Below are 27,567 nucleotides of genomic sequence, written 5' to 3'. Positions count from 1 at the left end.
ATAGTGCGGTCGTATGAGTAGGCTGCTTTATTTCTGTTTATTGAGAGTGTAATTATCGAATCCGTTTTTCTTTCTCAGGTGAAGTAATTGCTGTAAATAGTTTACTAAGTCCATTTCATTTGTGGAATATCTGAAAGTTCGTAGAAAGAAATTATTCCAGATGTCCATCTTAATGAGGTGGAAATGTGCCGATTCTTCGTGTACGAAATATTCTGATACTACTACTTTCCTACAAACAGAAATGCATTGTTAGTTGTCTTCCGCACGGGATTACGAAGCTTTTCTGAACTTGCGACAAACGCCAAATAGGCATGACCAAAAGCGGCATGACCAAAAGCAACAATAAGACGAGGATTAGAGAATCTATAAAGGATGCAAGATGTGAAGAGAATCCCCACATCGGGACTGTCCAGACTTCTACACATTAACAAGCCATGAAGTAGAAGCCCTACACTCATGTTCACACAACACTGACAAATTTCTTTTTGAATGATTCTTCATCAGAACAAAAATATCTGAAATGAACTGAGATAGCAGGAATCTAAATCATCGTTGGGACAATGTCACAAATAGTTAACTACAACTAAATATAAATACATACACCTCCAAAAAATAGTTGCGTGAGAGAATTGTTTCAAGTTCCTTAAAATAAGCAGTTTGGCAACAAAGCACTCGATGGTAGAAGAGTCGGAGTACTGAAGAATTCCCAACATATCTCGCTGTTTTCTTGTTCAAAATATTTAGCTCTTATTTTGTTACTTAATCCAGTGTTATTGTCAGAACAAAATAGTACATTGGCAAATGCACAAAGGTTTGTTGTAGTTAAAGAATACACATACGCTTTTTGACCAAATACAAAATATCGTTAAAAACAAGCAGAGTTCTTAAGAAGTTATAAGCGTCACCAGGTTATATAAATAATTTTTGTGGACGCTCTGTATAGTTTGAAAACACAGAAATCATTCTTCAGTTTATGCTTTATTTTTGCGACGTAAATAATTTCTTTTCTTCGGTGGGAACTGTTAATAACTCAATTTCTTTCCCACGAATCAAGAACAAAAGTCTTTCATCGTTCACTCATACATATATCTGAAACTTTTTTTTTTTCACCGTGAGAGAATTTTAGTGAGTAACAAAGGCCACATTCATTATTTGAACTACATATATGATAATTGTATTTCTATTACTTGGGTCCTCAGTGTTTCTTCCTTACTCATTACTATGCAAAGACTACATTCTATAGTTATTTGGAATTGAATTAAGTGTTTTCTTCAATTATTTATGGAAATACTGCGACAGGCCAGAGCAGACTGCCAGGTGTGTGAACGACACAGCAGTGGTACTTCTGCATTTTTTATAGAGGAAATTGGCATCAAATTATATCCCCGTAGTCGAACTCCCACTATAAAAATTGATGCATGAGTACCTTAGGATTCTGAAACATGTATTTTTGGATAGCGCACATATTAGTTCCTAAGTAAAGCCTTGACCCGACTACGGTAGATCCCATAGCTATGGACCTTTAAAGTTCATTTCTTTCATGTTTTCGGCAGCCTAAAACTCCGAAAGGAAGCATTTGTGCACCCAAGTTGGTCTATATTTTTTGTCTTCTTTTGGTGTCAGGAATTACCTCCCAAACGTTGTGCGTGTTGTTTTGAAACACCCTGTATATTTAATTTGTCCGTGTATCCGTCTGGGAGGAAAAAAATCTTAAAAACTATATATCACAATATTGTAAACGATGATGATATTTAATGAGAAACAAGCAATAAGGCTAATACTCACCGCAAAAAATAGCAGAGTTTTCTTCTACATGTAAGAAGCGCTTTCGGAAGAACCTTCTTCCATCATTTCTTTTACGTTTCGATATTCTTCTTTACGTTTTAAATCCTTTTTGAATTTTAAGCAAGCTGATGATGGAAGAAGGTTCTTCTAAAAGCGCTTCTTACATGTAGAAGAAAACTGCTATTTTTTTATTTTTTTTTCGGTGAGTATCAGCCTTTTTGCTTGTTTCTAATCACAAGGATTATTCTGTATATCAGCAACAAATTTGGTCAAGATGTAGAAGGTCATATGTTAGGAATCAAGGTCGTTTACGAAGGTGATAATTAAACCGGAAGTGATAGAAATAAACTATTACTGGTTTCTAAATTAATCACTATACAGCAGAAACAGCACTAGATAGCGAGAAGCGATTTTCTGCAGTCGAATAAGTGTCCCAAAAATAAATTTAATATTCATCCTCAACGCTCTACTAAATCCGGAAGTGGTAAAAGTCCACTCCAACTTCCGGTTTCAATATTTATCCTCATACAGCATAAATGGTAAGAAACAGTGAGAAGCATTTTTTAAATCGATTTAGCGTTCTAAGACTTAAGTACCATCTTCTCTCTCAATCCTTATTTAAGTGTTAGGTATCAACTAGTTCCAGTTTTAATGTTGATTGTCAGAACAAAAGCCATAATTGATAGCGAGAAGCTGTTTCCTGTAATTAATTAAGCATCACGAGAATATATACCACTCCACTCTAATCGTTCGACTAAAACCAGAAGTGGCAGAAATAAACATTTCAAGTTTTAATGTTGATCATTAAAGAGTAAAAAGGGAAACATATAACGAGACGAGGTTTATTGCAATCAGTAGGGCAACCAACTTTATGCTTTATACAACTGTTCCTTGAATTATACTTCATTTTTACCCTGCAAATGCATTAAAAATGTTGAAAATATTAATTTTTCCCACTAAAATTACATCAACGCGGTACACCAAGGTATGGTGATACAAAACTGCATCAAGATGTGGAGAGAGGAGGACTTCGAACTTTCCATTGTTACACGTAAAGGCAATTGGCAGTTGTTTTCCACTGTTTGCGGCATTGATAACAGCCTTTTTTTCTTTGGTACAAAATATATTAACACATTTTTCTTTGTTGCACACATACACAAAGTCTGGAATAAAAAGCATTAAATATTATGCTTTATGCTTTATTTCTGTAAACTATGCCTTATTGTGCTTCTAATATTAAAAAATTTGGATATATAACGTGGCCAAATCACAGATATGGTACCAACCATAGATGGAAAGTTTTATTATGCTTTTACTGCTTTTTATGCTTTATGGTTGCCCTAGCAATCAGTTAAGCGTCAAATCAATATATTTATCTCCAACCTAATAATTCTACTAAAACCGGAAATAATAGAAAATCGACCACTTCCCGTTTTGACAGTGATTGCTATAGACTAAAAACGGTAACAAATAGCAAAAGAAGTTTTCTGTAACCAATTAAGTATCCCAAGAATATATTTCGTCCTCGTTCTAATCTCTTAATTAAAGTAGGACATGGTAGAAATCTATTTCCATTACCGTTTTTCAATTGTAATTGAGAAAACAACACACCGTACAAACCAAACCCCTTCACGAGGTGTATATGTAGCACTGTTATTTGTTTTATAATATATGGTCGTACTGAGTTTAATTACTTCTTCGGTAGACGATTGGGTACGCATATGGGTGAATTGATCCCCCCTCCGCTGGGAATAATATTAAATTCACACACTAATTCTTTCTCAGTTTTAAGTATAAGTTATGGCAAACAACTGAACTTCCAGAAAATGCTTCATCTTGCTCTCCTTCCTTTTACGTTTCAGTTTCATAGTCATTAGTGCTACCTTAATTCAGTTTAAATCAGTAGTTCGTGAACTTCGTGTCGCTAACCCCTGATGTTCCGTAATAAATGGTTACAATACAACACTGCAAAATATTTAATAATGTAATTACAAACTTATAATTAATATTTTTGACACAAAGATTTCTAACTAGTGTTCACTTATTTTTCAAATTTAAACCAAATCAACCCATATCCTGCACTAGGTAGAGCTATGTTCTGATTTTCGCATAGTAGCAAAATCTTAGCGTGTTGACCATGGACCCTGAAAGAATCTTCATACACTACCTAGCGGGGCCACAAAAATATCTCATATATTAACAATGAACATACTCTATTTAGAGGTCCTGATTAAACTAAATAGTTTGCGACCCTTGTCACATTATCTTTTAGAAGAGCTGATGCCAACTATTGAATTATTTGCATCTGTGGATAATGTTTTACATGTCCTAAAAAATGTAATCTGAATAGAAGCGCCATCTTGTTGGTAAAGCGTTTGTCCTAGACTCCGCGCAATGTGGGTCCCATGCCATAGGAAGAGATAGGCTGTACAAGAAAAGTTACAATTAACTATTCCTGATTCATTCTTGGAAATAAAAATATTTAGAGATGATGAACCATAATTTTGTTAGTCATTTTTACAACTATATACTATTAATATCGCAAAACACATTCATAAAGTTAACAATGAATGTAAGGGCAAAAGTTTGTTGTAAAATTCATGTAGACTAGACTATTAAAGGGTTTCCCCGAGTAAATTCGCAGATAATTTTATCATGTTAAGACTGAAGTGATTGTCGCGCCGAAAACTGTTATTGATCTGTATGATTCTAAATCTAATGCCCTGACAAGAGCCCACCGCAATTTTCCTCACTATTCCTATTACAACTGCAACTGGGGAACACAGTTTTCAAAACTAATAATAGTAAATATCTAAAAACATACACGAACCAACAACGTTTGAATGAACTAACTATGATTTCTATTCAATGTAAAATAACACAGGAACTCATAAAGAAAATGATGACAGCGAAAAGTTCCTTGCTTTAAGGTTAAGGCTTCTTGCGTCAACTAAATAATGTAGGTATGAATAATAAAAACAGTAACAGCGGTAATGGTACTAATTAATTGATTTCTTAGATATCCAATATAGTATTAAATACTTTCTACTCCAATCAACGCTATTAACTATCAACTGAAATTATTATTCAGTTTAAATTTTAGTTATTATGGTGTTACTTCATGACGAGCAGTGTAGAAACTTAAAAACGTAGTATATGTTACGTTTGAATAGATAGATAAAAATGAGGACACAGTTTATTCTTGGGACGCTGAACTAATTTCAAGAAGCAGCATTTTGCTATCTATTACAGCTTTTTTTCTATAGTGATCAACGTTGAAACCGAAAATGGTTGATTTATACCATTTTTGTTTTGAACAGAGGCTTAAGGGAAGAGACTAATATATTGTTGAGACCCTGAGTCCATAAATAAATAAAAAAAAAGAAAAAGAAAGAAAGAAAAAAAGTTTCTTGATCTCTTCTATAGCTGTTTTTGCTATGATACACGTCGGTAGATAAGATGGATAGACGGACAGATATACCTGTTCTATGAGACTTTCCATACTTAAATATGTCGTAGTTTGTCATAGTTTGAAAGTCTAAACATGAAGATAATGAGTAGCTACTAAAAGAATGCGTTTTGTTTTAATTAGAATGGATCTGACGCCATATAAAAGGTAGCGTGTGATGTTTAACATATACCAAGTATTGTCCTGTACCATTGTGGACTGGATATTAAGTATTTATTGTTGTTGTATCTTATTTTAAATATTTAGTAGATTATCACTTTAATTGATATGAATAATCTAAATTCACACAAAAAAATTATTTATGATGAATATGAAATGTTCACCTACATCATTGGTCCCACAATTTACTTTTACAAATCGACAGAACGGACTATCCATGACCAAGGAACAATAGGAGACAAACCGAGAAGTTACCGAGTATCTCTACAAGAAGGAAATGACCCCAAAGAATCCACCTTGATATGTGTCAATCGTTAAGAAACCTTGCATCTTCAGATGCTCCTGTGAGAAATTGAGTTGCAGATTCCAAAAATGTCAAACGTCCATTGACAATGAACTTCATTATGGTGCACCTTCAATAATGCTTACCGAGAAAACATTGATATCATCTATGATATGGTATTGCAGAATCAAATACCTTTCGTGTATTATAAAACTATTGGCATTTCGTACAAGAGGTTACAACACCGGTTCATTGCAAATTGCTAAGCACACAAGCCTGTGGGTGAGCATGAGAAAATATCTGCCAGACAGGTTTCCAAATTTCTGAATGCTGAACACAGTCGGCAGCGAGCCAGTGCAACCCTAACTCATTTTGATTTCTCCTCCGGATGTACTTCTCTGGAAGAAAATGGAAATGAGTACTAGCTTGTGAGCATATCATTTATCTTTATAAAGAGAATACAAACAGGTTTAAGAAAAGATTTTAATTCAGATGATTTACATCCACCACTTTGAACATGAGGCACAACAGGTTCGAAAACAGTGGAAAACACACCTTATCCCCTCTCCCAAATTACTTCCTGCGACACCGTTCGGGGTAAGGTAATGGCCAGTGCTTTATGGAACTCTGAGAGCATTCTTCTAGCGAGCTTTCTACCAAACAGTGCTATGGTGACCAGACATAATAATGCGAACCATTAAGGCGTTCAAAACAAAATGTTAAATCACCATGAAAAGCTGTCTGAAATCGTCCTGATGCACCAAAAGATAACAGAAAAGTTATATGTGTAACATGAAATTGCGAAGAAGTAAAATGTCGCCTCATTACATTTACAATAACCTCCAATCTTTGTGTTAAGTTGATTTCGAGTTTAACGCCCCTTTCAGCAGCAGGGCTATATAAGACGTGGACCTACTGATTAACGTGGAATCCGAACCGCATGAGCTCCCGCTGGGAATCGAACCCGGACCTCCCACGCTAATGTCGTGTACGCTAACCGCTTAGCCACGAAGGAGCTCTAAACCCTTATGTATTGTTGTTGTTGTAATAATAATAATAATAATAATAATAATAATAATAATAATAATAATAATAATAATAATAATAGATTACATTTTAATAGTGATGAAGGAGTTATCATTAAGACATTCTTTATTTTCGTGATATTAAAACTGAAGTATTTCCTTAATCTTTCAGACAAACCAAACAATAAACAAGTAAAAGTAAAATATTTTAAATAAAGTATCGAAAACATCCTGGCAAATATAGTGAAAGTAAAACAAACAAACATTATAAACACGGAAGACTTTCACAAAGGCAAAATAAGCCATTTCATAAATAATCCTATTTTCTCAATCCCGTAATAGAAAATGAAAGTATAAAAAATAAGTATATAAACTCCAGAAAATCCTACCAAAATCATCACAACACAATCACAACGCATTCACACGACATCGTTCACAGTGGTGCTCTGCAATTACAGTGTTAGTGGTGTACGGGCTCAGCCGTCGATTGATTGTGTATAACCATGGACTTCTATCAAGTGTAAGTACGCATCCATGTACTCTGTTAGTAATTGTAATGAAATATGCCTATGGTAGTCTTAACCTAATAACGAGAATATGTACCCCGAGTAATTCGAAATATTATTTGTTATCTTCACCAAACTCTCATTTGTTTTAAAATGCTACTCATTTTCTTCTTGACACTTTGGTGACGGTTATACATTATGTAAGCATATCCAATAAAATCACGTTTTGTATTATTCTTTTAAGAATCAATTTGTCTCCTTTCAAACACTATACTACCTGCCGTATGGCATTCAAACGTGTTTTTTATACGTCTTATGGCTTCCCGGCGGGGAAGCGAACCCCGGTCTCCTGCGTGACAGACGGGGATACTAACCATTATACTACCTGACCTATGATATTCAAACATGTTTTTTTATACGTCTTATGGCTCCCCGAGGAATTTAAATTCTCGTTGTAAGGCTGTCTTGTGTACATTTTATACACTTGTAAGACAAGATGTTTATTTTCATATTTCATTTTTTTGTTATGTTATGCCTATAACTCATCGACAAGCACCTTTCATACCCCTCACCATGAATTCCACTTCAAACAACAACACCAATAATACTTCTGGCACAGTTTCCATCATTCCCGACATATATGATCCAAGTACGCACCCATCCGCGGAATTATTTTTGAAGAATTTTCTCAAGATCGCCTTAGTCAATAATTGGTCGAACTCGAAATGTGCGCCAATTTTTGAAAAATCCTTAGCTGGACCCGCTCATTTCTGGTTTTCTACTCAGAACCTTTTATCCCAACCTTAGGCAACTATCCAGTCAAAATTCTTACGTCAGTTTGGTCAAGATCAGGTCCCTCGTTCCCGTATACACCAATACCGTTCACGCGTTCAGCTCCCCAACGACCATCTCTCCCATTATGTCTTTTTCAAAAAGCACTTGGTAGACCAGACCCAGCTAGACTTTCAGGAATTTATGTTAGAACGCGTTTCTAATACGTTACCTAAATACATTCGTTGGTTCGGAACACGCACAATTCCGAACTATCCTACCCTCCTAGAGGATATAACCTTGCTGGAACAAACCAACCACCTTAATCACAAACGGGAAAACGAAATAAAGACACACTCCACCACCACGACGGACCCTACAGCGCAGGCTATTTCCAAACTAACAGATCAACTATCTCAACTCCGTCTCCATGTTAATACTCTTTCAAATTCCCAATCCATATCTGTCCATTTTGCGCCTTCCCGTTCCCGTTCTCCGAGTCCTCATAACCGCTTCTATTTCTCCAAACCATCCCAACCTTCTTCCCCGCACCATACTCAATCACCTCCCTCTTCCCTCCTCCCACATTCGCATCCCACCAATCATGTCAACCTCCTATCAACACTGCTCTTCGCAGACTCCTTTTCCTCCACATTTTCACTCCACTGCTTCCACCTCAACCTCATGTGCACCTTGCACTCTGCACTCCACTTCCCTCCCACATTCCCATACCACTAACCTCAGTACACCCTCCTGTACTCACTGTAACCCACAGCAACATCATGGCTGCCAACACACTTCTTCAAACCCTTGCCATACTTCTCATAAATCCATAACCAAATCTTCATCTACAAACATAAGACGTATAAAAAACATGTTTGAGTGCCATAGGGCAGGTAGTATAGTGTTTGAAAGGAGACAAATTGATTCTTAAAAGAATAATACAAAAAGTGATTTTATTGGATATGCGTACATAATGTATAAGCGTCACCAAAGTGTCAAGAAGAAAATGAGTAGCTTTTTAAAACAAATGAGAGTATGGTGAAAATAAACAATATTTCGAATTACTCGGGGTACATATTCTCGTTATTAAATTAAGACTGCCATATGCATATTTCATTAAAAATTACTAACAGAATACATGAATGCGTACTTACACTTGACAGAAGTCCATGATTATACACAGTCAATCGACGGCTGAGTACGTACACCACTAACCAGGGTTGACAAAAACCATGTTTTTTATTGAAAAAAACAAAAAAAACACGTTTTTTGGTTTAAACCCGGTTTTTTTTTCTTTTTTTTTTTTTCTTTTTTTTTTGGTTTAAATAATTTGCTCTATGTATTTATATCGCATATGGACAGAAGTAAGCTTGTTTCGCCTTAGTGTTAGTATGCAACAACCGGGTTATGCTGGAAGGGGTCACATAAGCTTAAAGCGAGATCCAAACCGCTTCTCGGCTTACATCCAAGAGAAATTGTCCTCCATTTGAACTCGAAACCGGGACTAATTGGCCACAAATGCAATATGTCTGCCGACTCACTCACGAAGGACTCCTGATAAAAATACGTTGACTGATCTTTACATATTTGTTAATATAACCGTCAAGACTCATTAGTACAGAAGGATAAAAAGATAAACAATTGCACAAGTGGATCCATTATACAGAATTACATATGGACAATTTTAAAGTACTACAGAGTACAGAAGAACTAATTTAGTCCAAGTCAGTTCACTACGACTTTTATTAGTCCAAGTTAAAGAAATATAACGACTTACTTTGCATACCAGTAAGAAAAGTGAATAAAGATACGAATTATTTGAGTCTACTTTGGCTCTGACCCATTTATACATAAATAATTACCAAAGATTCTTGTTATTTCAATAATTGCCTCTCGTGGGGTTTGTATGACCCCCTCCCCAAAAAAGTACGGCATTTCGATGTATTTTATCAATAGTAAACATTATCAAAACGAAACAATGTTTATAATTTTCCTTTGTTGCAGAACAATAATAACAAACTATAAAAGAAAACACAAAAGAAACATCCATAAAGTTACATAAAAAAGTTGCTTTTGTAATATAATCTCTTTGAGTAAAGAATAGGGAATGTAGGTCTGAATATAGTACGAATAATATATGGGAGTAAAACGTGATATCCCACAAATATGTGTTCATCAAGATTTTACGAATAGTTATACTTTTACGGACATTTTTCGTTTTTGGGTTTAAACCAGTTGTTTTTTTTGTTTTTTTTTAAAAAAACAGCTGGTTTAAACCACCTTGGTTTAAACCAGCCAACCCTGCCACTAACACTGAAATTGCAGAGCACCACTGTAAACGATGTCGTGTGAATGCGTTGTGATTATGTTGTGATGATTTTGGTAGGATTTTCTAGAGTTTATATACTTATTTTTTTTATACTTTCATTTTCTATTACGGGATTGAGAAAATAGGATTGTTTATGAAATGGCTCATTTTGCCTTTGAGAAAGTCTTCCGTGTTTATAATGTTTCCGATATGTGCCCCGAGTAATTCGAAATATTATTTGTTATCGTCACCAAACTCTCATTTGTTTTAAAATGCTACTCATTTTCTCCTTGACACTTTGGTGACGGTTATACATTATGTAAGCATATCCAATAAAATCATGTTGTATTATTCTTTTAAGAATCAATTTGTCTCCTTTCAAACACTATACTACCTGCCCTATGGCATTCAAACGTGTTCTTTATACATCTTATTATAGCTGATAGTGATTTCCTGTACACTAGAACTCCGAATATTTTTTTCCCCTGAAGTTTATGAAGATATTATGGATTGATGTAAGAAGTGATTCGCACCCCTGTGTGGCTTTTTATGTTTGGTTAAGTCAGAAAGTTGTGAATCACCCTGGTGTAATACATATAATAAGAAAAAAATGAAAGGCAAGAATAACAGACAACTCAGAAAAAAATAATAAATTCACTCAGTGGGATTTGAGCCAGATTCAAAAGTACTGAATCTCAACACTAAGAAACAACTTAACACGCATACTATAAAAAGAACTGTAGTTTACCTTCAGTTGCCTCCTTATACCTAAGTGTATATATATATATATATATATAAAGTAGTGATCAGAAAATAAGGTTACAAAGCCTGCAGTGAAACGTGTAATATATTATTTCATACAACCAATACAGCCAACAGATAGTACATATATTAGGTTCTTTTTAGACAGTCTCCATATCGGTTGAGGCACTTGAAGATTCCCTCCTGGTAAAAATCCCGTCCTTCCATGTTCAGCCACGTTGTCATTTTCTGGTACTGCAGAATATCATGGACAATGTGACGTACGCTTCAGAACTACATTCCCAATTCTGCTATCAGATGCCGTAACGTGATCCTCCTGTTTTCCTTAATCAGCTCCACTACGTAAGCTGCATTCAGATCTGTTGATGCCGTGCTGAGTCTCTCGCTCCGCTCCTCGTCGGTGACGTTTTCTCTACCAGCTGCAAACTTTCGACACCATTTTGTGACATGCTGATGACACATTACAGTCTCTCCGTAAACTTCTACCAGCTGGCGGTGAATTTCAGCCGCGGTTACATGTTTCGCCCACAGAAATCGAATAACTGAGCCGACTTCTTCGTGAGACCAGTTTTCCAAACAAGTCGCCTTTGTGTTACCCACACTAGTGCCGTAGGTGGCGGGTGGCTGAAGCTCTGCAGCTCCCAACTCTATGTATTAAAATTACCGCACACTCTTCATTCCTCTACAACAGACGAAACTCTAGAAATATCGGTCTTATAACCTTAGTTTCTGATCTTCCCTCGTGTGTGTATACAAGTATATATCAAAAAGCTTGTGTATTCTGTTTAACTAAAGTTTTAAAATTTCCATGCATTTGCCAAGTACAATTTTGTTCTGAAACTAACACTGCATCAAGTACAAGAAACAAAGATCAATACTGAAGTGGCAACATTTATTTTCATAACCAATACGGAAACCATAGATTGTACAGACGTTCTCTGGAATAAAAGAAAAGAGAATTGCAATCAACGTAACTATTATAAAACAAAATACAAAATTCAATCAAACAGAAAAAGTGTCAATATTAAAATCATCTGGGTAAGGCTGGTTAATTATAGCAAAGAAATATGTAACTGCTCAAGCGTGTCTACTGTACAAATGACTTTTCAAACGTAAAGAATGAAATCCACATTTTGATCGCTCTGAGTGCACAAGAGGTGAGTGATATTTATGATACAATTTTGTAAGCTCTTGAATAGATTTAAGCAACTAACAGCGGTGGATAGTAGGAAGTAGTTACAGAAGGTAAGGCAATAGACTTGTTTGCATAAAAACTCAGAAGTGTTAAAAGAACTGACAGGAGTATACCAAAAAAATACTCGGTGCCGATTTTTCTATTTATAGGTTTTGGAGTTATATAATAATATATTTATAGATATATTCCGCTTGCATCACGCCTGCGCTTGAAAATGGATCCAGAGAGAATTGAAATACAGTGTAGAATGATGCCCTGAAAACGAGCGACAGTTCGGGATACAAGGTAAGATTTTGAGTTTTGAACTATGTACTCAAGGAACACATAGTACCTTCGAAAAAAATGTTAATACGCAAGGAAATAACGGTTATAAAATTTACTTAACTGTTCTAACTGAATTTTATGGTAACTGATATTGAAACTTTTTCGGTAACTTCTCGCGGAAAAGAGATTAGTTTAATGATATGATTGGATTTAAAATTGCAAGTACCGAATGTTATTGACAAAGAGTTTGGTTTCTAGACTACCTGGATTTGTTCTTTTCTTTACAGTACAAATAAAATTATATTTCAATGGAATTAAAATTATAGTTTCCGCTCGCATCGCATACGCACGGGATAATACTCACAGTGACTTCTAAATATCGTGAAAACAGAATCCTAAAATGGAGCAGAGTACATGGTGTAGGGAAAGAGTTTATATACTTTTTTCTTTCTTTTCCTTTGATGTTCAACAACATGTAACAATTATATAGTTGTATTCAAAGATTATTTCTGGTTCAAAATGGTGGTCATGCTTTAAAACCTTAATATTTTCCGATAGATGCAAGATCTCCTGTTTTTTGTAGCTTTAGTTTCGGTGCGGAAATACTACACAGAGAGCATCTTTGCTTTCATATTTTTTAAATGACATTACTTGAATTTTAAATTTATTAATATATGAAGCAGTTACGACTTTAATCAAGGTAATTTGTTTTTCTATTCTGGCTATTTAAAGAATCCAGTGGCATTTCAAATGGATATTCTTTCGTTGCTCAAATCCAATAAAATAACATATTGTGAATACAACTATTATTAGAGGTCGTACTTATATTTTACAAGATATTACTTTAGTTGTGTCCCTAATTGCGGTTAAGACTGCCTGTTAGCACTTGATCAGTTATATTAATCGTAGGTACCGAAAATTGGTAAAATAAAACACAACATTGGAAAAATTATTTCTTGTCTGATCTGCAATTTTTGCTGTTCCTTTCCCGTTAAACGATGACGCGAAGCCAGAATTGCAATCAGGAGTGTACCCATGTTGAAGGTGGGGCACGGAGACTTGCTCCTCTCCAAACGACTTCCTGCACCCACCCCTAACCAACTGGAGTTCGACTGTTAGGTATTTATTTAAACAAGTTTATAATAGAACAAATACGTAGAATGCCCATTCCACACTCGGGAACAATAAGAGTTAATGAATCAATATAAAACCGGAAATTTGAATATTGTAAAAATAGTCCCTCTTTAACCTTTTAGAAGCGAAATTGTCGAAAATGCTGCAATAAAGATTTACTCATTTCTCATTATAAGCGGATTATATATCGAATTTCCAACTAAAGCGAATATTCACATTAAGCATTTTCTGAATAAAGAATCCAAATTTTAACACAGAAATTGTTCCCTTTACGAGCCGAATTTCTGAAAAGGCTGCAACACGTTTCCGATTAATTTCAATTAGAAGTTTAAGCATCAACTTCTTACTTCGAATTTAACCGAATACTTATATTACGTTTATATGTATAAAGAATGGGAAATTAGATTATAGGACTTGTTCCTTTTCCCCATTAGGAGTGAACTTGTCGAAATTAAGAGTTTAGATACCAAATTCCACACCTCTAACTTGAATGAATCCTCACATTTGCCAGTTTCACAATAAAGAGTCGAAATTTGTAACAATGAAATTGCTCTCTTTTCCCTACTTAAGAGTGGAACTTAAAAAGAAAAAAAACTGAAATACATGTTCAGTTACTTTTAATGGGAAGCTTATATGTCAATTTTGTCTTCTTAACATGAGATATGTACTTTATTTTTGAAAAGAAAGATTTGAATCTCCTTTAACCTACCTTAGGATACGTATTTTAAAAATCCTTTCTTAATCACTTGTCCTCACGGCAAGGGAGTTTTCTGTCTAAATTTTATGTTTCTAACTATAGTAGAAGGGCTTTATTTTGATGAGTGAGTCACTTTTATGTAATAGTATAAATATGAAAAGAAAAAGATTCTAAACCGCGTCAAAAGATTTAAATAATTACGAATTTCCCAAACGCAACAATCAGTGCAATACTAACCAGTGATATAGTGAGAAATATATCATGGAAAGGACTAATAATTGCCATAACAAAGAAATGCACTGAATTTTGGTGTTCAACTGTAATCTGGAACAAAAAACAATACGACTAATTGTTTTTTGCAGCACACACTCGCGTATTAGTACAAAGAAATAATAAAATACTTCTCCACGTTTCAGTTAATTTCAAATGAAAATTCTTCGCTTAAAAAAGGAAATTACTAAAGATAATTCTATTTTCTTAATATTACATTTGGATAATTGCATACATACAAATGAAAAAAAAAATTGCATTAAAAAGAAAAAAAAGCTTTTCATATGATAATTACAAATGCACAAATCAGTCTTTATACATATATAATACCATAATTTGAATCAAAGATACTACAAACGCTTCACTTAAATAAAAGGTCTGATCATCGCACTAATCCTTCACGCGCCAATTTCTTAAACTAAATCATGTTATGCTGTAATTATTACTGAAACTAGTATTTATAATATACCAACAAAACTATGCTTCCAGAAAACAGCCCCAAAAACGAACTACCGTTTGTGGACTTGATCATGAGAAGAGACGTATGCCTGTATTACAGTTAATAATGAAATATTTTTTTATATCATCAACATCGCAAGAGTTGTATCTGAAGAAACTAAAAACGGAAAAAGAGAAATAAACTACCCTTATAGATATTTGCGTGAGAAGTGATTTGCGCAACAATATAGGCTCAATGATTAAATATAATTAAAATCGTTTGAGAAAATCATGCAAAATATAAGTTCGCCTCCAAACATAGAACTATCCCTTGTGGATTTATTCACAAGAAATGTTTTAACCCGTATCGTAGGGTTATTCATGAAACATTTGTTTATGAAATATGAACAAAAGGTTAATTCTTTGACAAAATCATTCAAAAAAAAAAAAAAAAAAAAACTCATTCCAAAGCATAAAATATCCTTTTCTCGATTTCTTCATAGCAAATGAGTTACTAATATTGTCAGGTTACTCATGAAACATTTATTTGTGCAATATGAATAAAATGCCTGAGTCGTTATTGAGAAATTCATTCAATAAAAATTCACCAATTAACTAAGTAACCCTAAGGTCTACGGATCCGGAGGTTCAATGCCGCATTCATAAAGGCTTTCCATTGACTTCTGTCCTTAGGCAACTGAATCCAGTTTCTACTTTGTATTCCTATTTCTATATGATTCATCTTAATATTATCCTCCCATCTATTCCTAGCTCCTCCTATTTTTTTTTTTTCAGATTGAATTTCTAGTTAAAATTTTGAAAGAGTTTCTACTTTCTTCTATTCTGACTACATGACCTTCTACCTGAGCTTCAGAGACTCAATCACCCTAATGTTAGATAAACCTTATAAATTATGCAGTTCCTCGTTACAATATTTCCGCCATTTCCCATTCCCCTCCGTCTTCGGCCTTAGGATTTTATTTTCAAATACTTTGAGTCTGCGTTCTTCCTTTAAAGTAAGTGACTATGTTTCGCAACCGTACTGTACAACACGCATAATTATTGTTTTATATATCTTAAGCTTCATATTCTTCGACAGGATTCGCGAAACCAAAAGATTTTGGATTGATAATAACACGAATTCCCTCTTTTAGTTGACATTTAATTTCTTGGTAGATATGATTTTGAATAACTGAACAGTATCCACTTTGTCGAAAGTATTACTTAATATTTTAACGTATCCGTAATTCACAGTATTACGGTCATGGTGATCTTCCATGTATTTAGTTCTCTCTGCATTTACTTCTAAACCCATGTCCCTAGAGGCGTTTAATAAAAGTTTCGCATTTTTTTCTATTGTCCTCATATCATCCTCTATCAGATTTTCATCAGCGTAAGCCATAACCTGGTGAGTGCCAATTAGGTCCTAGGTGATATATTTGATTTTCTTTATTGTGTATTCAGAACAAAACTGAATAATAATAATAATAATAATAATAATAATAATAGAGACAAAGCATCTCCTTGTCTCAGGCTATTCTCGATCTGAAAGCTCGAGGACTAGTATTTTCCTACTAGGACTTTACTTTGGGATTCATTTAAACACATCCTAAGTAATCTAACTAGCTTTCTCGGTACTACAAATTCGGTTAAAATGTTGAATACAATGTTTCTCTCCTAACATAGTCTGAAATCAATAAATAATTGATGTACCGGAGTATCGTATTCCCAATTCTTTTTGAGTGTTTGACGAATGGTAAATATCTGGTCGATTTCGCCTAAATACGCACCGATAATCTCCAATAATTTCGTCTGCATAGGTCAATTTTGTTAATACTATGTTTGAGAGAATTTTATATGATGTTGACAAAAGAGAAATGCCTCAATAATTATTACGATAAGTTTTATGACCTTTCTTGTGAACTGGAAAAATGATAGATTATTTCCACGATTGTGGCAATTCCTTCTTGTTCCAGATGAAGAGAATTAGTTTGAGTATTTAGTTCCACAGCTTTTCCCCAACTGTGAAAAATTAACCCAGCAGGAATTTTGTTTACACCCGGATATTTGTGTTTCTTTAATTTGTTTAGAGTAATCTGTATTTGTGTTCGGTTAGATTCTGGAACATACGATTCTGCTGTATGCATTTCACTTTCTCCAAGTATATTGCGGTAGTTTTTGGCTGCATGTTGAGCAAACAGTTAAGGAAATCTTTCCCTCAATTCAAAATACTATCTGTATCCATGAGAACCGTGTCGTCCGCTTTCAATATATACGGGTAAGGTTGATAGCCTATCTTGAATTCGTTGATGCCTCAATACATGTCCCGAATATTTGTTTCTATTATTATCTACACGTTCAAATATTTTAGTTTTTTTTTTATTATTATTATTATTATTTATTTAAATCACATTTCTTTGTTCCAAAAGTTTTTGAAGTATCCTGTCTGATATCAACGAAATTTTGTGCAATTGTATTGTTCAGATTTTTTAGTCTATGCAGTTTTGCCTGTTTTCTCTTCTCTGCTAGTTTAGTGTGTTCCTGGTAAACCATGGTTTGTTCCTACGTATTTCCATGCGCTCTAATTTTAACCCAAGTATCCTCAACACTAGTGCATTCCGAACTTTTAAAAACCGAGAATCTATTCCGACTTCAACTTGAAATTCCTTTCTCACCTAATTCTCCTCTACTTTTAAAGTAAACCTCTCAGTTTTCAGATGCCGAAGATTTTGTTTCTTCAACGATAATATTTTCTTATAATCGCTCCTACCAGGTAATAGTCAGTGTCACAGTCAGCTCCTCTATAACTACCGAATTTCATCTATGCTAGACTATCTTCTTCTATCTACTAAAACGTAATCAATTTGTGTTCTTCCATCTTGTGAGGTCAAAGTATATTTATGAATGTCACGACGTGCGCATTTTGTACTCTTCACCATAAAGATTTTAGACGTTGTAAAGTTCACGAGTCTAGCTCCGTTGTCATTACTTCCTTATGCAGACTTTCGTTCCCTATAATCTTCTCTCGTCCCACCTTCACATTAAAATTCCCTAATTGAATTTTCACATTATATTGTGGAAGTTAGTCAAATACATGTTTTACATCTTCGTAAAAACTGTCCTTTATATTGGCATCCTTATCTTCTGTTGGAACATGTATATTTAGAAAAAAAACTCACCATCAAAAATAAACTACCCTCGAGTATATTTTCAAGACATATGAGCTGTCGCATATTATCAGATTATTACTGAAATATAATCGTCTGAGTTAATTTTGAGAAAGTTGTTCGAGAAAAACTCACCACCAAGGATAAAGAACCTCTTTAGTACTTTTTCAAAACAAATTAGTTATGCTAGATTATCAGGTTACAGATTATGAAGAAAATCGCATGAACCTTTTTGAGAAAACTGTCCAAACTAACTCATTCTTAAACTATCTCTTATGATTTTTCACGGCAAATGAGTTATGTCATATTTTCAGGTTATTAATAAAACATTTATTTATGAAGTATCAAGAAATTCGCCTGGATTGTTTTTCAGAAGATCATGTGAGAAAAAGTCACCCTCAAATCCAAATTACCCTTGCGGATTTTTCCTAGAAAAACGACTTATAACATATTATAGGGCTGTTAATGAAACACTAATTTATGAAATATTAACAAAATCGTTAAGAGCCGTTTTCGAGAAAATAACGTATGTTGAATTCTACCCTTCAGTAAACTACCCATAATTTGGAGGGTAGAAGAAAATTCGAAAATCTCCCCATGAGAATATTATAAAAGCCTTTAGTTTAAATTTAATTTTCGATATGCTAAACGGTATGGCCTCTAGGCGAGTGAAAATCTTTACATCGGAATGAACAGATGAACAGTTTTTCGGTATATAAGGGCCGTGAAACGATCACCATATTTTTTTCTCTCCTTTCGTCACTTGAAAGTAAAAAATAAAAATTACTAAGAAGATCTACCTCTATTTTGTCAGCATTACACTTGGATAACTACACGGATAAAAAACAAAAGAGAGTTGCATTAAAAAGACGATCGGGAAACTCCTGGTGTATCATCCTTCTTGTCTATCTGGTGGATTGTGTGACGTATAATATGATTAGTTATGTTACAAAGCTTTAATCGTAAAGTCTATCGTAACAAAGCAAATTGGCAGCTGGAAAAATTATTTTTTTCTTTTAAAAAAGGTTTCCAATATTTCAGTTCTTTTTTGTCCATTTAATAGTCGCTTTTATTATTTTTTATACATTTATTTTATTTTTTCTAACATTTCTGGTTTTTGACTTTGAGGTACTATCCAGCACGACTCCTCCATGGAACAGACAAAAGAGCCTGTTCCTTTTCTTTGTGCCTGTCTAATTAAGATTTAAATTATTCTAAAACCTGCATTCCCTAGGAAAAAATTCTATTCCCTGTCTTACTGCAAGCAAGCACCATACTGTCTACTCTGCAGGAGTGTGACATTGTTCTGGTTAACATTCAATTGTTGTAGGTAGTAAGAGGGATGTTTTCTCCCAAATGAAACCGAGCAGACACGAATACAGCGATGAAACCGGAAGCTGTGCGTTTGGCGTGTTCCTACTAGTGTTTTGGGCATAGCGGAATACAGCGCATCATACAGTTCAGTTTGTTAAAATAATTTTAATTTGCTAAGTAAGAAAGAAATCCATTCTTCCTTTTGTATATCGTTGTATGTGATATTGTATTACTTTTTTGATAAAATCGGGAAGGCTTACGTTCCCATACTGCTCGTTAATACCAACGGAACAAGTGAATGGCAGCGCTTCCATGTTCACGAACTCAGAAATTTCGTGTTGCACAGAAATGAACCAGCCAGTGTACGATAGATGAAGTGAAATTATGTTATTTCATTGAATTTTACTTTAAATGGCAGGCCTATCTCTTACCTTATAGAATTTAAAACAATCTTACACTAGGTATTTTCACCATAATTCTACGAAACGGTTAACTGGATGTTCATTAAATGATAAACTGCCATATTAATCATTTTATTTTGTTACTGAAAAGGCGTTTGAAATGTGTTAAGACTTCGATGATTATTTTCTATGTAAATAATGGGTGTTATGAATAACCCTAAACCATCTTCATCCAAATACTGCATAAAGACATTTGATTACACGACGATTGACGGTTAAATGCATTGCTATGAGATAATGAAAATGTAAAACCGAACAGAAAAAGAGAACGTGTGATTACTGCTAGAGGTTTTATTTCGCAAAGCAGGGATTGAAACATATAGGACATGGAGAGGGTAGCGAGTAAATGAATAAAAGCAACTACACTGAATTGCCGAATTTGATTGTAAAATATTATTGGAAGTTTCAAACCATTTGTTGAACAACATTACGTTTGCTAGAACTTCCAACAGAATTTAAGTTACCTAAATAACTATATAGCAGAAGAGATGTTTATCGAAATACGGCATGAAACTTTCAGTTCTTTCTTTTCTTACAATATTACTTCACAAAATAACAGGCGTAGCGACTTTGAACACTGTTACACTAGTGACAAAAGGTGTCAATGTGGAAAAATTGATTTCCAAGATTCATGTTATTGGCCTCAGTAATGGCCGAGCATTGTAAAAATTAAATGAAATCTAACTTAACGTCCCACGATAAGATCATTTAAGCAAAAGAAGACGAATGATTATATTTAAAAAATGGTGGAATGTTCATGTAGGAGGAAACAGGAAAACCTCGAGAAAGCCCATGGACACGATGTTTTCCTCCTAGTAATGCATGCTAATGTTACATTGTTTTACAGTGTCAAAGAGAGTACAAGTTCCCCAATCGGAAACAGCACCACACGCCACTGGTACTATCTCAGGGCCTGGTATGCTATTATGAAAATTTTTGAGGAAACATGCAATGTTTTGTACATGGAACTGCCTGAAAAAACTTGTCAGATTTTGATAGGCATTATACAGGCGCCTGTTTCGGCGAAAACACATGTAAAGAAAATATTACAGGCACATTGTCTTCAGGTTATATGCATGTCGAAAAAGTATTAAACTTCTGTTGGAAATTTTGCACAGAAACACGCGTTGTATAGAGCCTGTACATTAAAATGAGAACATGCAATGTACACGTAGTCACTCACATGCAAGTAAATGGAGGGAATATGTGCATGTAAAGTACCTTGAGTGGATTGTTGATAACATTCGCAATACAGTAAGAATGAAAAGTACAAGGAAAGTGCCTGTTTATCAACATGTAATATCATGTGTGACATTCGCATTACATGTAAATATCATGTATTAGCGTATAGTATGGAAAACGCATGATGTAGAATATGTTATTTTACATTTATCATTTTCGTGTACATGCGAAGTGTGTAACTCCCGTACGTGCAGTGTAAAGGCAATGTACAGCTGAACGGAAACATGCAATAATCATGATTGCCAATAAGTGTATTAAACAGATCCGTGTGGTAAACAAGGTGGATTGGAGCTAAACATTCACGTTATAGGCATAGGAGACATGCAATATTCAGGCACAAGTCTCCAGTTCGACATTCGCTATGCAAGGTCCTGACACATGTATAATGCATGGGATTACAACTGAATACGTTGCCTGTATTATCTCGTGTACATGCGAAGTGTGAACCCACGTATATGCAATGTACAGGCAATGTGCAGGTAAACGGAAAATGCAATCATCATGATTGCCAATAAATGGGTTAAACTGGTGCATGCCATGAACAAGGTTGATTGGAGTGAATTATTAATGACATACGCAAGGTCCTGACACACGTATAGTACTTAATGCGATGTACTTTACATGTATATTTAGCTAACACGCCCACTAATCCCTAACACCTGTATTTCACATGTCAATTACATTCTTATCAAATGAAAAGCAGCTGTCGTCAGATCCTCATGAGGTAACGTATATGTCAACTACATAGAATATGCCGGTTACGTACATGTCTTTCTACTCTCTACATGTTGTTTACACGCATTTTTCACGTTGCAAGGTTGCAACCCTATCAACATGAAAACTATCTGTTTCCATGAAATGAACATGCAATGATCGTGAAAAAATCGACGCCTGTAAAAATAGCCTGTTTATGCATGTTTCACAGGCACCTGTAAACCACCTGTATTTTCTGTCTGAGGAAAACATGTTTAGAGGAAACTAAGGGAATCTTCAGTCCTAGGGATTCGAATCGTGTGTAAGAGGGGTGCTATTCTATATTATACAGAATTACGCACCTGTTTGTTACTGTACAAAATTGCCTACTTTGTTTGTGGAAATCGAAATATATATATATGGTGCAGCAGATGGAGCTTCACTGATTCCCTTTATGCGACAAGATAATTTCATCTGTACAATAGAACATGAATGGTGCTACTTATTATTAATTAAAGCGACATTCCTTGCCTTACAACCTGTCAAATGTGCCCTTTTCAATCCCATTATTTCTCCGCCTTACCTCATCAATCAATTCTTTAAGAGTCAGTCTGCCGCTCTGTAAAGTGAGATTGGGATCTATGTAAAGATGAATTGACCCAAGCAAATCGTTAAGTTTTCCATTATTGACTGCTTGATGTTTGAAGATTCTTGAAGTTTGAATGAACAGTGTCTCTTTTACACTTATTTAATTCGAACAATTAATCAAATTCATTATAGGTTTTCTGGTGGACAATATTGCTGAGTTGAGTTGATTTTCAGTTTAACGTCCTTTTCAGCAGCGAGGCTATATGAAACGAGACCTACTGATTAACATGGAATCCGAACCACATGCGCTCCCGCCGGGAATCGAAACCGGGTCTCCCACGCCAAAGGCGCGACGGCTAACCGCTTAGCCACAAAGGAGACAATATTGTGTTCATGGGTTTTATTGGGGTACTCTCGTTTTCTCACCACGATCTCATTCTACCAATTCTTCCATCATCATTCACTTGCCTTAATTATCCGTCTCCCTTAGCCTAACGGGCATAATCGTGGCATGTTAAACTGAAAGATTTAATTTAGTTTTCATTTCATTACAGGTTTCAATTTCTTTTAATATGCACGCAGAAATCGTCATAAAAAGCATTTTCTTGAATTCCGAATATAGTGATGATTCCTCAATCACAGGAAGTGATTGTAGCACAGTTTTAATGATTTAAAAAAATAAATAAAATAAAATAAATTGGAGCAGTGAAAATAAAAATATATTCAATTTATATATATATATAGGCGCAGATCCAAGGAGAGCCCCCCCCCCCTTGACGCTCAGGTATACACTGGAAATTGAATATATTTTTATACTCCTCTCATTATAACTTCCTCATAATGAATATCAACATCTTTTTCTTTAAAATTTTAAAATTATTCAAGGTAAACTCATATCAGTATGAATAATGTACCTTTTCCTGCACCAAGTGGATATTTCCAAGTTATCTGCACTCAGAATGACGAAATACAACAATATGTAAGGTTGTAATGGATCCGTTTGGTCTCCATTACAGTATAGGATTATTTTTCTTTGTATGCGCCCTTTTTGTTTACCTTTACCATTTGCAAGGGCATAGTAGTTATTGTTAATATTGCATTCATGCCATTATTTCTGTTATTTCGTTATATAAGTTAATGTTGAGTTATATTTAATCTGCGCCACCGGTGTTTTGGCGTTAATGGCCAAAAAATTATAACCAGTTATCTTCGCTTTCTTCTGTTGAATTGAGATTTTTTGTTTTGTTTCGCAGTTAGTGATTAAAATAGAAATAACTGTATATTTAGTAATGTCGTTCAAGAGGAAAAATAACATAAATATGTGGTACTAGACTCAATAGTCGGGAATCCGTGAGGATTTCGTAACTGGATTGTCTTCTCTTCTGTTTATAAATAACCCTGGTACACATAAAACGCGATTCTGTAGGAATGCCTTACGCGATATACCTAGCACATGTAAATGATTTTATAGTTGTCATCAATATGTATCCCTACTGTAAAACTGTGCAGTGTTAAGTGTAAAAATATAGAAAGTGGGATATTTACCTTGAAACCCACTGAAATTTTTAAACTAAACTAACAGACAATATCCAATGAAATATCGTAACGTGTAAATATCGACATGGGGACACTGTTTAACATACCTTGCAATAGCATACGACTAACAGTGTTTTCAACCGAACATACAGTTGTATTTTCTTTACATAGCATTACGGCAGGTTTCAAAACTGGATGTTAAACGAAAAACTTACAATACCGTACTTACTATTCAGTGTAACAAACTAAGAACGCTACAATATCACGAACACTCCCGTACATTCTAATTTTGGAGGTCTTTACAACAGTAATAACGGGAGTGTTTATCAGGAACAAATTTCTGCAAGCGAGTATTTTGATAGTAACTAATAGTCGTATTTTATTTACAATTGTATGGTTACTAGTGTAAAATCATTAAAAGTGCTATACAACGGTTAAAATGCTGGATTAAATTCAAAGTTCGTCATTCGTTTTTAGCAAAATTTTGAAAATTACAGGGAAGAAATGGATAATATGATCCTTTGTATACTTGATAATACGTAAGGAGAGAGAAAGTTGTGTTTATTTTTCTTATGAGTGGTTATAAATATATATAAACTATTTGGCAAGTGCAGGGAACTAACTTACTTGGCGCAAGGTTAACGCATGGTTGCATTGTGGAAAAATAACGAGCATTTGTATTCTAAACATGGCTGCAGGTGTACAGAGACGTTGCCCTGGATGTGAGCTACTGAAACAATACTATGATGAGAAAAATCTTTTGAAATTGTTTGAAAGTCAAGGATTAATAAATCTAACAACAAACTGTAGGTGGAGAAAGTTACACCTTTTAATATAACGGTAAGTCACATAGTGAAAGGTGCAACTAGTGGGAGGCAGCAAGGAAGGGAACTTTTTTTTGAGCATGCTCATTTGCCTGGTCAAACCTAACGCATATCCACTGTCGCTGATGTGCCTGCTCCCTGTCGAAACATTCCAGCGTAGGTTCACCTCTTTGGCCCTGCCCTGACTCATTCAAATAGCAGTTGTTGCTTGATGTACCCACCCAGCACAGGTTTGGTTTTTTTACACTAGACGGCAATACTGGAGCAGACGGTTCGATCAAATTTTGACACATTTCTTACATTTTTGGGTTAGGTTAAAGTTTTGTATTTCTTTTAGAGAGCATACGTGAAGATTGACTTCAATAAGGGGCATAAAAACTACTGCACAAATCAACTTGTGGTAGGTGGCCACCAGAAAGCACGAACGAAGTCAGTGCATGATCACAGCAGGAGGGCCCGAAGGATAGCGCGGGGTTGCATCCGTGAGAGACGCGCCAGCGACGGGGACATACGAATAAACAAGAATAGTGGAAGAGTACACTTACAAATACTACTTTCAGTATCACTCAAAATTTATTTCAATATGCTGTGCACTGACCGTAATTACTTATATTCACACCTCATTTCTTTACGAAAAATGTTCCACATAGTATTAGTAAATTTTCTTTTTGGCAGAAACGTCTGCTCCAGTGAACCCCTGTATATTTTCAGCATTTGTTTGGACGTTGCATTTAAACCATAATTGTGAAACGATTTTAATATTCCAACAAAATCATCATTGCTATCCGGTGTCCCCTTAAACTTAATTTATGCTAAGTGAGGTATTATCATATAACCAAGCGCATATACTTTGGAGGATAATAAGAAAAAAAAATTCTGAAAGCACTAGAACAATTCAGTTTGAAATCTTTGAGTTTTACGTCCCACGGTAATGCCGGTTAGGCTAAAGGAGACGGTGATGATGAGTAATGAATGAAATGGGAGGAAACGGGAGAACCCGAGAAAACCCACGCACACGGTGTTTGTCCACCACAAAGTTCACTTGGCGAGGGCTGGGATCGAACCCGGGACCCCAAGCACCAGAGGTGAACGCTCTACCACTGAGCCACCACGGCCCCCTAGAACAATTCATTTCTTTCAAGTGGTATACCTATAAATTTAACATGCACGAAGTGGTGATATTAAAAAAAAAAAAAAATAAATTTCTGGGCATTGAGCATCTAAGGCTTTTTATCCTGTCACATGAGACGGCGCCCCTCGACAATCACACTAACCGAGGAAGTGGGTAAGGAAGCGCTGTGGGGCCTATATATTAGGTACTATACCGGCATTTGCCTGTTATGAATGAAAAAATCCATGAAACGCCTCATTCAGAATGAGTGGGCTAAAAAGACTTTTTCGAGCTTCCCTACGGAGTGTCCGCCACGGTTACCGAACATGAGACTGCATGCACTAGACATACGTTACCCAACAGGCTTCACGGAGCCATGAAAGCATTTATACAAAAAAACGCCTTGTACTAACGGAAAATTACGATGGCGTACGCCAACTAACAGTAAGGCATGAAGTTTGTTATTCTTACATACTTTTCTTGTACACTACATTTCCTACAATTCATCCTCTTCAAATCTTTGCGCGATCCTTGTCTGTTCTTAATTGATGGTGACATTTTTCTTCCGACTTTATATCGCTTAAGTACTTGTTTTTCTTCTTTTTCTCCAACAGAACCTCCTTCTCTTTCTCTCTCTCTCGCTTTCATAGTTGTGATGCTCCAGACTGACATCCAATGAGCAATCCAATATGTAATATGGAGATTAAACATAAAAGAAGTATCTTCTAGGACGTTTCTGGGAACGAAGTGAGAACGCACAATGGAACCAATCACTTTAAGCGGAACACTATGATGGAGAACCAATCACTTCAAGCGGAACACTAACTATGATGGAGACACTGTATATCACATACCGCTATGAATAATAAAGAGAACATTCCACTGTTCTTGTTCCTGTGAACTGTTTTGCCCTGAACATCCCACTGTTGTACACTTTGACCACGTTATAAATCGTAGTAGTTCACCATGTAATCTTGTGACAGATTATAAAGAACGAGGTGGTTTTGTTAACGAGTAGGAAGCCTACTGTTCAGGACTAGCGTAATAACTAGAGCGAATGACTTTACTGAGTATCAGTCAGTAAACATGCGTTGTTAAAGAATTCTGAGACGTCAGTTGAACGACAAAACCTTCTTCTTCACAAAAATACAAATCGGAAGGGCGCTGCTGATGCTTCTATTGCTGGATGGAAGTCTGAGAAATATGAAGACGGAGATGAGAATATAAACAATGATATTTTCTTGTCCAATTGTAAGAGCACCCCATTATCTTGTTGTGGCAATAGGTTCTGTCTGCCAGTAATAAAACCCAGGTCCTGATCGTTGTTGTTCGTAAGTGCGCTATCCGGTTAGACGTTTCTGTAGCAACAGCTCAGAGAAGGCAGATGCTAGAAAAGGGAGATAAGTAAACGTGCCATATTGGGTGCATATCTACTAAGGATTCATTAACTTCGTTCCCTGGGTGTCGCAGTGGGATGGCGTATGAATTAGCGTAACAACTTCATGCTTGTTATCTAGTATTCAAAGCTGTTGACGAATATTAATGTGTAGCCACGTATTTGC

At 35.2% G+C, this 27,567-nt stretch overlaps 1 protein-coding gene across 4 annotated transcripts in view; it reads right to left on the bottom strand.

Moving 5' to 3' along the window:
- The window catches only part of Alg9 (alpha-1,2-mannosyltransferase Alg9), a 242,119-nt gene extending 215,326 nt beyond the window's left edge, over nt 1-26,793 (bottom strand). For 2 of the 4 annotated variants that reach the window (XM_081769336.1, XM_081769337.1), the window contains exon 1: nt 26,481-26,792. Coding sequence is in view for 1 of the 4 variants with exons in the window: in XM_081769334.1 (XP_081625460.1) it covers nt 26,481-26,716 (236 nt within the window). In the remaining 3 variants the exon portion in view is untranslated. Of the gene's footprint in view, nt 1-26,480 lie in introns of all 4 variants that reach the window. The other 2 variants (XM_081769334.1, XM_081769335.1) reach the window with 2 other exon arrangements.
- Between the last annotated feature and the right edge of the window lie 774 nt (nt 26,794-27,567).

This window comes from Thermobia domestica, chromosome 8 (assembly GCF_964235325.1).
Source record: "Thermobia domestica chromosome 8, izTheDome1.hap1.1, whole genome shotgun sequence".
In the NCBI taxonomy this organism is placed as follows: domain Eukaryota; kingdom Metazoa; phylum Arthropoda; class Insecta; order Zygentoma; family Lepismatidae; genus Thermobia; species Thermobia domestica.
The sequence above is the reverse complement of the archived record's forward strand: the minus strand, read 5'-3'. Positions and strand labels throughout refer to the sequence as shown.